This window comes from Melanerpes formicivorus, unplaced genomic scaffold, assembly GCF_026170545.1.
Source record: "Melanerpes formicivorus ecotype bairdi unplaced genomic scaffold, bMelFor1.0.p_v2 SCAF_72, whole genome shotgun sequence".
NCBI lineage: Eukaryota > Metazoa > Chordata > Aves > Piciformes > Picidae > Melanerpes > Melanerpes formicivorus.
Genome location: NW_027142424.1, coordinates 1,380,122 through 1,391,342, shown reverse-complemented (window position 1 = coordinate 1,391,342; position 11,221 = coordinate 1,380,122). Strand labels below are relative to the sequence as shown.

General features: G+C 54.0%; 2 protein-coding genes across 4 annotated transcripts in view; one reads left to right on the top strand and one right to left on the bottom strand.

The window, feature by feature from the left end:
* Positions 1–485: 485 nt before the first annotated feature.
* Positions 486–6,893, top strand: FICD (FIC domain protein adenylyltransferase). Of its 2 annotated transcripts, none has more exons than XM_068163352.1 (3): positions 486–564; positions 1,337–1,678; positions 4,241–6,893. In XM_068163352.1, the coding sequence occupies exons 1-3, from the start codon at positions 486–488 to the stop codon at positions 5,314–5,316; spliced, it is 1,497 nt and encodes a 498-aa protein (XP_068019453.1). In that variant the 3' UTR covers positions 5,317–6,893. The 2 variants fall into 2 exon arrangements, with proteins under 2 accessions (XP_068019453.1, XP_068019455.1); XM_068163354.1 differs by lacking the exon at positions 486–564 and adding an exon at positions 946–1,223.
* A 459-nt stretch (positions 6,894–7,352) lies between these two features.
* SART3 (spliceosome associated factor 3, U4/U6 recycling protein) overlaps positions 7,353–11,221 on the bottom strand; it is a 28,979-nt gene continuing 25,110 nt past the window's right edge. For both annotated transcript variants that reach the window (XM_068163348.1, XM_068163349.1), the window contains exons 18-19: positions 10,636–10,823; positions 7,353–8,859 (exon numbers count right to left, since the gene is read on the bottom strand). In XM_068163348.1, the coding sequence (XP_068019449.1) occupies positions 8,679–8,859; positions 10,636–10,823 (369 nt within the window). In that variant the 3' untranslated portion in view covers positions 7,353–8,678. The remainder of the gene's footprint in view (positions 8,860–10,635; positions 10,824–11,221) is intronic.

The following is an 11,221-nucleotide window of genomic DNA, read 5'->3' as shown; positions in this document are numbered from 1 at the left end:
ACGGTGAGCACTGAGGGTCGTTTGCTGTGGTCCCCATACACCAGCACTGTGCTAGTGGAAGCTCCCAGCCCCTCCCCAGAGGAGGCCACAGTGGCTGGGCAGCTGTCATCACCTGGCCCCACGCCCTTGAAGCTGCCCAGTGGGACTTGGTCTCCCCGACGCCCAGGCTCCTATCCTGGACTCAGGAGAGCTCCGAGCACTGCCCTCGCCTCGGCCGCGGCTGTCGCGTAGCAACCCGGGGCGGCCCTCCCCCTCCCCATCAGATGGCAAGTATGCCCGCCCCCCCCCCGCCGCTTTCCCTTCTCATTGGCTGCTCCTCCCATGATTGGCGTGCGCGCTCACTAGTTGTCACCCTCCACGAGCCCTCCCGCGCCGGGGGCGTGGCACTACCCGGAAGACGCCACAGGAAGGCGAGAGCAGGAAGAGAGGGGCGGGACATAAGGCAGAAGCGCCAATAGGAAAGCAAAGGGAGGAAGGTTCAGCCAATGGCAGGGTGCGGAGGACGAGAATTCACGGGGCGGGGTCACTGTAGCCGGCAACCGGCAGCGAAGGGAGGCGGCAAAGGTGATAAGGGAGCCTGGGCTGGGGAAGGACCTGAGGGGTGGCTGCGGGGGCCCGAGGCGAGGTGGGCCTGGTGGCGAGGAAGGGGCCAGAGGCTGTAGGAGCCAGGGCCGAGGAGGGTGCCAGGGGCTGCGGGGGCGCGGAACGAGGCGGGCCCGGTAGCGAAGCGGGGACTGAGGGCTGCTGGGGCCCGGGCCCAGGCGGGCTCGGTGGCGAGGAAGGGACCGGCGTGAGGGGAGCCGGAAAGAGAGGGAGGGTCTTCGGGGTGTGGGGGAGGACGGGGGAGCCCGGACAGGAAGGAGCAGAGGGTACGGGGGGCCAGGCTGGGGAAGGAGATCTGGGAATGGAAGGGTGCTGGCGGCGGAGCAGTGGATGAAGGGGAACCGGGGGCGTGGGGGAAGATGGGAGTCTGGGGAGGGGTTTCAGGGCCTCTGGCTTCGGGCCGGCAGCAGGGCTGGGGACTGGAGGAGAGAGGAGGAGGTTGTTGCACCATACCTGTGCGGGACAGAACTCCTTCATCCCTCCAGTCTGGTGCCCATGTGGCAGCGACGTTTCCTCACACTGCTGCTGTCACTTTAACGTGTAGCCGAGCCATGTGGAGTTGTGTTATGTTGAATACTGCACACACCCTGCCCTGATGTGCTTCGAGGTGGCAGGGAAAGGTGGGTGCTGGGGGTGACCCCGAATAGCTCTGATGGGAATCCACAGCCCACACACTCTGCCGTGTCCCAGCCCCATGACAGGGAGCTCTGGCTAAAGCCCTTTCTGTTCCCAGGTTGCAGCAGCAGGGAAGGAGATGTTCCTGGTCTCTGTGCTGGAAGCAGGATGAACCTGGTGTCCATGGCGACAGATCCTGAGTTGAAATGGCTAAGCCTGTGGGTCCGTGTGAGATGGGCAGCCCTGCTGGTGCTCCTCCTGAGCTCGGTGGTGATGCTGCTGCTCCCGCTGGCTGTGGTGGAAGACCAGTGCCAGACAGTGCTCAGAGGACTCTCCTTCCTGAAGAGTAAGCAGGGTGCAGGCTCCTCAGGTGTCACCAGATACACAGGACAAACGACTGGGCTCAGTGTCACCTCCAATGGGCTGGAGCTGCTGGTGCTGAAAGGCAAAGCCACCCCAGGTGAGTGTCCCTGGGTGGGTGCAGGAAAACAGCTGAGCTGCAGTGTAATAACAACCTGCAGCTGGAGATCTCCTTTGCCCTGTAATGGTGACAAACTCTTGCTGCCCAACTGCCACTTAGGTAACCCAGGGGCCAGACCTGTCACTGCCAGCAGCCCAACCACATTCCATTGCCCTGTGCTGCAGAAGGGCCAGGTGCTGCTGTTCTCTCAGTGCTGCCTTGGCTCTCAAGAGGTTTTCTTCACGTTTTAGTACTAGTAAGCTCTGTTGAGGGAACAGGGAGTGGTGCTTTAGTATGCAGCAACACAGCCAAGTACAAGGATCTATACCCAGATTAGGGCAGCCCCTGCTATCAATCCAGACTGGGGATGAAGGGCTAGAGAGCAGCCCTGTGGAGCACAACTTGGTGATGAAAAGCTGGACACAAGCCAGCACCATGCACCCCCAAGCCCAGAGCCAGCCCTGTCCTGGGCTGATCCCCAGCAGTATGGGCAGCAGGTACAGGGAAGGGATTCTGCCCCTCTGGGCTGCTCTGCTGAGACCCAACCTACAGTGCTGGGGGCAGCTCTGAGTCCTTAGCACAGCAGAAGCAGGAACCTGTTGGAGTGGGGCAGAGGAGACTACAGCAATGATGGAAGGGCTGGAAGCCCTCTGCTGGGAGGCCAGGCTGAGAGAGTTGGGCTTGTTTAGCTTGGAGAAGAGAAGGCTCCAGGGAGACCTTTCAGTGCTTAAAGGGGCCAGCCAGAAAGCCGGGGACAGGCTTTTGAGCAGGGCCTGGTGTGCCAGGACAAGGGGTGGCAGTCTGAAACTGAAAGAGTTGCAGAGAGGAGAGAGGGAAGAAATGTTTGACAGGGAGGGTGGTGAGACCCAGGTTGCCCAGAGAGGTGGGAGATACCCAGTCTGAGTCAGGTTGTTGGGGGCTCTGAGCAGCCTGTTCCAGATGCAGATGACCCTGCTGACTGCAGGGAGGTTGGACCAGGTGACCTTTAAGGATCCCTTCCCACCCAACCCAGTCTGTGATCCTGTGATCAACCCCAAAATCCTGGCTGTCACAGAGCAGCCCTTCTGGCAACAGCAAGCTGTGGTTTGTGCCTCTATCAGCCAGGACATTCAGCTGGAAAACACTCCAAGGAGTCCTGACAATTCCAGCCCTGTGGAATTCCAAAGCTGTCACTACTGGGAAGATGCTTGATAGTGCAGTGAAGAACCAGAAGTGCTGCAGGCTGTGCTACAGCAAGTTCCTGCCAGAAGAATCCTCTGTCCCCACCCCCCGTACAAAGCAGCCTGGTGGCCAGAGTGACCTTGGCTGGGATGGCTGCATGCCCATGGCCAACTTGAGCCATGCTGCTCACAGATCCTGCCTCACCACACTTCCTGCCAGGAACAGCTCCAGTCCCTGGCAACGTGGCATAACCCTCAGTGCTTGGAGCCCAGCAGAGGCTGGAGCAGGAGCTCTCACAGGCTGGATTTGTTTCACTTTTGAATTGGGTGAACTGTAGAGACTTTGAGTAAACCTCACTGCTCTAACCACAGAATGGGTTGGGTTGGAAGATCATTGAGCTCCAACCCCCCTGCCATGGCCAGGGACACCTTCCACTAAAGCAGGTTACTCAAGGCCCCATCCATCCTGGCCTTCAACACCTCCAGGGAGGAGGCATCCACAAGCTCCCTGGGCAGCCTGTTCCAGTGTCTCACCACCCTCACTGCAAAGAATTTCTTCCTAATTTCCAGTTTAAGTCTCCCCTCTTCCAGCTCAAAGCCATCACCCCTCATCTTGCACCCTTGAAAGAGTCCCTCCCCAGCTCTCCCACAGCCCTCTTCAGATACTGGAAGGCTGCTCTAAGGTTCCCCCCTGAGCCTTCTCTTCTCCAAGCTGAACAGCCCCAACTCTCTCAGCCTGCCCACATAGGGAAGGGTTCTTCTGCCCTCTTATCACCTTTGTGGCCTCCTCTGGACCCTCTTCAACAGTTTGATGTCCTTGTTTTGGGCACCCCAGAACTGGTCCCACTGGATGGCATCCCTTCCCTCCAGTTAAGCAGGCCGCAGAGCTTGGTGTCATCCAGAAATGTGCCAAGGTTAACTGTCCAGAGAAGGGCAACAAAGCTGGGGAGGGGTCTGGAGCACAGCCCTGTGAGGAGAGGCTGAGGGAGCTGGGGTTGCTTAGCCTGCAGAGGCTCAGGGGAGACCTTCTTGCTCTCTCCAACTCCCTGAAGGGAGGTTGCAGCCAGGTGGGGGTTGGTCTCTTCTCCCAGGCACCCAGCACCAGAACAAGAGGACACAGTCTCAAGCTGTGCCAGGGGAGGTTGAGGCTGGATGTTAGGAAGAAGTTCTTCCCAGAGAGATTGGCCATTGGAATGGCCAGGGAGGGGGTGGAGTCACCATCCCTGGAGGTGTTTAAGAAGAGACCTGATGGGGAGCTTGGTGCCCTGGCTTAGTTGATCAGATGGTGTTGGGTGATAGGTTGGACTGGATGATCTCTGTGGTCTTTTCCAACCTGGTTAATTCTAATTCTTAACCTATCCTAATTCTTCTTATTCGATCCCATTCCATCACTGCCTTTCAGAAGTGAAGCTGGAAGCCAGAGCAGCTCTGAAGCAAGCCCTGGAGATGAAGCGGCAAGGGAAGCGGGAGAAGGCTCACAAGCTCTTTGTGTACGCCCTCAAAATGGACCCCAACTACGTGGACGCCCTGAACGAGTTTGGCATCTTCTCTGAAGAGGAGAAAGACATCCTGCAAGCTGACTACCTGTACTCCAAAGCGCTGACCCTCTCGCCCTGCAACGAGAAGGCCCTCATCAACCGGGACCGCACGCTGCCCTTGGTCGAGGAGATCGACCAGAGGTACTTCAGCATCATCGACGGCAAGGTGAAGAAGGTGATGGCCATCCCCAAAGGCAACTCCGCCCTGCGCCGGGTGATGGAGGAGTCCTACTACCACCACATCTACCACACGGTGGCCATCGAGGGCAACACCCTGACGCTGTCAGAGATCAGGCACATCATCGAGACCAGGTACGCCGTGCCCGGGAAGAGCCTGGTGGAGCAGAACGAGGTCATCGGCATGCACGCGGCCCTCAAGTACGTCAACACCACGCTGGTGTCGCGCATCGGCTCCGTCACCGCCGCCGACATCCTGGAGATCCACCGCAGGGTGCTGGGCTACGCCGACCCGCTGGAGGCGGGCAGGTACAGGGCCACCCAGGTGTTCGTAGGCCACCACATCCCGCCCCATCCCCGGGACGTGGAGAAGCAGATGCAGGAGTTCGTGCAGTGGCTGAACTCGGAGGACGCCATGGGCTTGCACCCCGTGGAGTTCGCCGCCCTGGCCCACTACAAGCTGGTTTACATCCACCCCTTCGTGGACGGCAACGGGAGGACCTCGCGCCTGCTGATGAACCTCATCCTGATGCAGGCCGGCTACCCGCCCATCACCATCCGCAAGGAGCAGCGGGCCGAGTACTACCACGTCCTGGAAGTGGCCAACGAGGGCGACGTGAGGCCCTTCATTCGTTTCATCGCCAAGTGCACGGAGACCACCCTGGACATGCTGCTCATCGCCACCACCGAGTACTCCGTGGGCTTGCCCGAAGCGGACGGCAGCGCCGCCGGCTGCAAACAAACCATCCCCGTCAAGACCTGAGGGCTGGGGAAGGTTCAGGAGCCGAGGCCGAGCCGCTCAGTATTCCTGCAGGGAAAGAGCTCGACAGCAGGTGCCACTGGTTAGCATTTCACTTATTTAAAGTCTCTTCATTCCATTAAGTTAATGTAATTTATTTATACACCTTATGCCGAGCTGGAATGTGAACTGTTGGTGGTTGACTGTGCACTGTAATTTGCTTGTGCTCCTGGAAGGAGGCAGGGAGAAGTGGCAGAGGGGCTCAACAACTGGCAGCAGAGCTTCATTTCTCCTTAAAATTAAGCTTGGAGAGGCTGCTTCAAGCACAAGCCTTCAGCTGGCTGGTCAAGCACCTTGTCAAGGAGCTGCTAGGCAGGACAAAGCTCTAACCAAGTTGTTGCCTCTGTGTTACCTCTTTTCCCTGTTGTTCAAGGAAGCACCAAAACACAACCCTCACGGTACCAGCACTCCCAGCCCTGGCCAGCAGACTCTTTCCTGTCAGTCACATGAGTTTGAGTGACAGTATTGATCAAGGCTGAGGCCATAACTCCAGCTCAGAGGCATCTCTCCCCTCCCATTTCTGCTTTCAGTGACACTTTGCACATTTACTTTCAATTGCCTTCCCTGGGGTGAGGTTTGTACCATGAGCAGGAAGTATTTGGTTTAAGGTTACAGATGGAACAAGAGGAAGAACACTAACTTCTTTCCTTTACCTGCAAGGTACTTCTGCTGTACTGCAGGGAGGAGAACCTGGTGGCTCCAAGGCCCTCCCTTATACCCCACCTTATCCAGCAGGATCCCTGGGCAACTGCCAACTGTCCTCACACATTTCAGTTCAGGGTTGGAAAAAACCACTTGCTTCTGAAAAGCTGTGGGTGGAAAAGGTTGTTAGATAACCATGAGACAAGCATGAATTGCAAGTGTGCCAAAAAGTGAAGTTTCTTCAATCTACACAAGAGAACCTCTCAGTTAATTACTGGGTAGCATTATTAGAATAAACCAAACCAGGTTGGAGGAGACCTTCAAGATCATCGTGTCCAACCCATCAACCAATCCAACCCACCCAAACAGCTAACCCATGGCTGTGGTGATAAACACATCAGGAATCACAGGAGGCCTCGTTGTGCTGCAGTGGCAGCAGGTAAAGGACATGGAAGCTGCTCTGCAGAGCAAAACAAGCCTACTTTGTTTTGGCTTTGAAGATAAAACCACCTGCAGCCTAAAAACAGAACAGCTGCCTGCACCTCTACCTGCAGCTGTGCAGAATGATTCCAGTTCCTCTAGTGCAGAATGATTCCCAACACCTCTAAGCTCAAAAAGCTTCCATTTGATCCCCTTTAGAGTGTTGTTAAGCTTAAACCCTTCCAGCTGTTAGACTGTCCTACAACAGTGGGAAGTTCTTCCCTTCTAACTCTTACCTGGAGCAGACAGTAGGACAAGAGTGGAGTTGTGTGTCCTACAGCACCATCCTGATCAGTGCTGCCAGGGGAAGTAAGCTATGGGTGAGGAAGGTTGTTCTGTCCTCACAAACCATGCCTTTGGTTTTTCCTTTTTGAAGTGTGAGGTGACTGTAAATAAAATTTGCACTTTAGAGCTCTGGGTGGGAGGGGGGGGGGGAAAGAAATTGTTATTTTAGTAACAGATTAATAAACTATTTTGCTATTAAATTGGTTTGCTTGGAGAAGGTTGCTCTCAAAATGCTTTGGGCCAAGAAGTGATCACAGCTTGGTTTGGTTTGAGGGGGTGGCAAGTGACACAGCACGCATCCTGCTCCCTCAGGGTGCAGGGATGGGGGTGGGATGGAGACTCCCTAGTGCTAAATCCATCCTAATCAGCCAAAGGAAACTGAATTCATCACTGGTGGTGTGTAAAGGGGGCAGGCCAGCCTTAGCATTCCCACTCCACAACTCAAAGCTCCAGACTGAGGTCCTGTTCAAGCATTTCCAAGCTGATCTGGAGACAGAAGCAGCTGTTACCACCACCCCTGCTGCTCTTCTCGGGGTCAGAGCCACAAAGCAGACTCAAAAGTCAAGCCAAATGAAATCAGCAGAGAGCAGAAGCACTGAAAATAGTGTTTATTTGCAGCAGTGCTTGTGTTGTACAAGTGAACTTGGTGGCAAGGTTCCACCCCTCAATTCAACCCCTGCATGTGCTGCCTTCAGAGGTAACAGCAGTTTGAGCTGACAAGCAGGAACAGTTCTAACCAAGATGATCTACTGGAGTAAAGGGTTGAGGTGATTACTGGAGTGAGTCCAGGCTCTTCACACTGGATGGAAAGGTGTTCACATACCTTCAATTAGCTCAGTGCACCCAAGAGGTGAGGTACATCTCCATATGACCCAGCTGCCATAAGTGCAATTCCAACACTCACATTGAAAACAACAACAACAACAAAAAAACCAAACCAAAAAACAAACCCCCAACCCAACAGTATTTATAGAAAACCTTTTGAGAACTTATTTTTGAGTTTAATAAACCAAGAAGCATCAACTTGCACTTCACATTTGGTACAAAACCATAAAGAAACCACCTGCAACAAAAGACACAGGAGCTAGCTAGCCAAAAAGAAAACCCTAACCAACCAAAAGTAGTAAAAGCAACCCTCCAAGAACAAAAATGGTCCTCAGCAAGAGCACGTCGAGCCTAAGGGGGAACAGAAATGCCCAGGCCTAAAGTAGTTCAACACTTAAAAACAAGGAAGTCTGAGTGTCTGGTACAAATACACAATATAAAAAGCAGGTTAAATCCCAATGGAACATTAAAGTGGATACATATCTATGTATATACATATACACACATATGTATAGAAACTCTTCCCCATACTAAAATAGGCCATTGTGGTGAAGGGACTGGCGCTGCCATTTCACTCAGGGGGCTGGAAGGGGGTGGGGGGGGGAAAAAAAAGGGGGTTGTTCTCAAGAGAGAGAGAATTGACTGCAACCAGAAGCTTGAACTGACCAGTGAAGCTTGACAAGGTTATCCCAAGGCTTTCACGTCCCGTCTCAGTCGTGAGTGAAAGAGAAAGCGCCGCGGAGCGCTCGGGAGGAGCGCGGCGCGGCATCCGACCTGTGCAGGAAAAGGCTTCCCCCCCACTCCTTACCCTCAATATGAGGAATCATAAAATGCCATTTTACTAGAACATAGTGTAACACTTTGCTCTCAGAGGAAAGGAGAAAAAAAAACAGCCCAAACAAACCAACCAACCAACCAACCACCTGGGTTTGCACCATCCTACACTGATCCTGATGACTGCGGCAGCCCAGAGCTGTATTTACACGTGACTGCGACCGGCGTTCTCTCCGTGCTAGCGTTAAGGACACAACATGGCTTCCAGAAAGGCATCTCACATTGTTCCAGACTTGCTGATCACAGGTTTGGTGTTTTGCTCATTTCTTCAACAGCATCTTGGCAAAATCAGCATTGGACATCTTTTTGGGCTCCTCAGGGGGGTTGGATGAAGTTGCTGGTGAGTTCTGGACCATCCCGTTCTCCGCTTTAGCCACGGGATGACTCTGGCGTTGTAGGGCGCGGGGCATCATGGAAAGCTGTGTCCTTCCCTTCCCTCTCCTGCAGAGCAGAAAGTGACACTTCAAAAACAGCCCAGTGCTCCCTCAGCACTAAAAGGCTAGCTTTACTGAAAGTCTTCCTCGTTTTATTACCCCTGCCATTTGCTTCAGTAGTAACCAGTGCCAAGCTTTCACTGCGCACCCTCCTTAGTCTGCCCAAGTCCTGGCAGAAAAGAACTGGCCCACAGTCCTCAACAGGAAGCTCCACATTGATCCACAGGGACATACAACACAATGCTAAGCAGCAGGAGCACCCTGAAAGATGCAAGAGCAGCTTCAGTGCTCACTGAACCATCACTCCAGAACAACAGGATGTGGAAATTCAGTGCTCAGGTGCTAACGTCAGCCCCTGTGATGAAGGACAAGAAGTGATTGTGCCCTAGTCCTCAGCACCACTGAGGCTGCAATTGGAAACCTGGGTTCAGTTTTGGGCCACTCACTCCAAGAAGAACACTGAGGTGCTGGAGTGGGTCCAGAAAATGCAACAAAGCTGTGAAGAGTCTAGAGCACAAGTCTTGGAAGGGGCAGCCAAGGGAACTGGGGCTGTTCAGCTTGGAGAAGAGGCAGCTGAAGGGAGACCTTCTGGCTCTCTAACATCCTGACCAGATAAGGGATGATCTCCTCACCCAAGGAACAAGTTACAGAACAAGAGGAAATAGCCTTAAGTTGCCTCAGAGGAAGTTTAAGTTGGACATGAGGAATAATTTCTTCCACTTGAGGGTTGTCAAGGCCTGGCCCAGGCTGCCCAGGGCAGTGCTGGAGTCCCCATCCCTGGAGGGGTTTACAGGCTGTGGAGGTGTGGTGCTGAGGGCATGATTTAGTGGCAACCTGGCAGTGATGGGTTAATGGTTGGACTTGATCTTAAGTCTCTTTCAACCAGAATGGTTCTGTTGTTCAATGTCCTATACCCAAAACTCAGTCCCTACAGACCTGTTTCTGTTGATAAAGACATCTGCTTCTCATCAATCCAACAATCCCTTTTTTTGTGGTTGAGCACCTTTTGAATGTTTTCTCTTATCATAGAATTGTTGAGCTTGGAAGGGACCTCAAGGATCAGCCAGTTCCAACCCCCCTGCCATGGGCAGGGACACCTCACACTACAGCAGGTTGCTCACAGCCACATCCAGCCTGGCTGCAAACACCTCCAGGGATGAGGCTTCCACCACCTCCCTGGGCAACCTGTGCCAGTCTCTCACCACCCTCATGGGGAGGAACTTCTTCCTGACATCCAATCTGAATCTACCCATTTCTAGTTTTGTTCCATTCCCCCCAGTCCTATCAATCCCTGACACCCTCAAAAGTCCCTCCCCAGCTTTCTTGTAGCCCCCTTCAGATACTGGAAGGCCACATTAAGGTCTCCTCAGAGCCTTCTCTTCTCCGGACTGAACAGCCCCAACTCCCTCAGTCTGTCCTCACAGGAGAGCAGCTCCAGCCCTTCGCTCATCCTTGTGGCCCTTCTCTGGACACACTCCAGCACCTCCAGATCCTTCCTGTAACAGGAGCTCCAGACTGGATGCAGTACTCCAGGTGGGGTCTGAGCAGAGTGGAGCAGAGGGGCAGAATCACCTCCCTCAACCTGCTGGCTGTACTTCTCTTGAAGCCGCTGAGGATGCAATTGGCTTTCTGGGCTGCAGGTGCACTGGTGGCTCATGCTGAGCTTCTCATCCACCAGCACCCTCAAGTCCTTTTCTTCAGGGCTGCCCTCAAGCCAGTCTATTATTCTAGGTGAGACTCCTAGCTCCCAGCATGTGCAGCAGCCCCCCCCAGCAGTACTTACGCTCCATAGACAGGTCGGGGTACCGCGAACTGGGGAGCTTTGCCTGCCTCGGCCTTCTCGGGCAGCCTGCGGAGCGGGGGGTTGCTGATGGCCACCTTGATGACGTGTTCCTTCACTGTCAGTCCATCCATCTTCAGCACAGCCTGGGAGGCCTCAGCTTCATTTTCATACTCTACATAGGCCAGGCCCTAAATAAAGGGAAAAAGGAGTAAGCCAGGTGAGTTTCAGTGCTTCCCCTGTCTGCATGGAACTCTCGTGAGTCACTTGGCTAATGAAAATGTACAGGAAGCAGACCTGAACCTGGCTAAGTCTCAGCATTCTACACTTAATTCTTACCTACACATCTACAACCTGCATTCCCTGACTCTCATTCATGATAGAATTAACCAGGTTGGAAAAGACCTCACAGATTATCAAGTCCAACCTATCACCGAACACCAGTTAATCAACTAAGCCAGGGCACCAAGTGCCTCATCCAGGCTCTTCCTAAACACCTCCAGGGATGGGGACTCCACCACCTCCCTGGGCAGCACATTCCAATGGAAAATCACTCTCTCTGTGAAGAATTTCTTCCTACCATCCAGCC

Bases quoted from the DNA above. Each gene is read 5' to 3' on its own strand.
- FICD (XM_068163352.1), top strand. From the start codon at position 486: ATGGCAGGGTGCGGAGGACGAGAATTCACGGGGCGGGGTCACTGTAGC. The intron at 565-1,336 runs GTGATAAGGGAG...TTCTGTTCCCAG, and splicing joins AGCGAAGGGAGGCGGCAAAG to GTTGCAGCAGCAGGGAAGGA. The intron at 1,679-4,240 runs GTGAGTGTCCCT...ACTGCCTTTCAG, and splicing joins GAAAGGCAAAGCCACCCCAG to AAGTGAAGCTGGAAGCCAGA.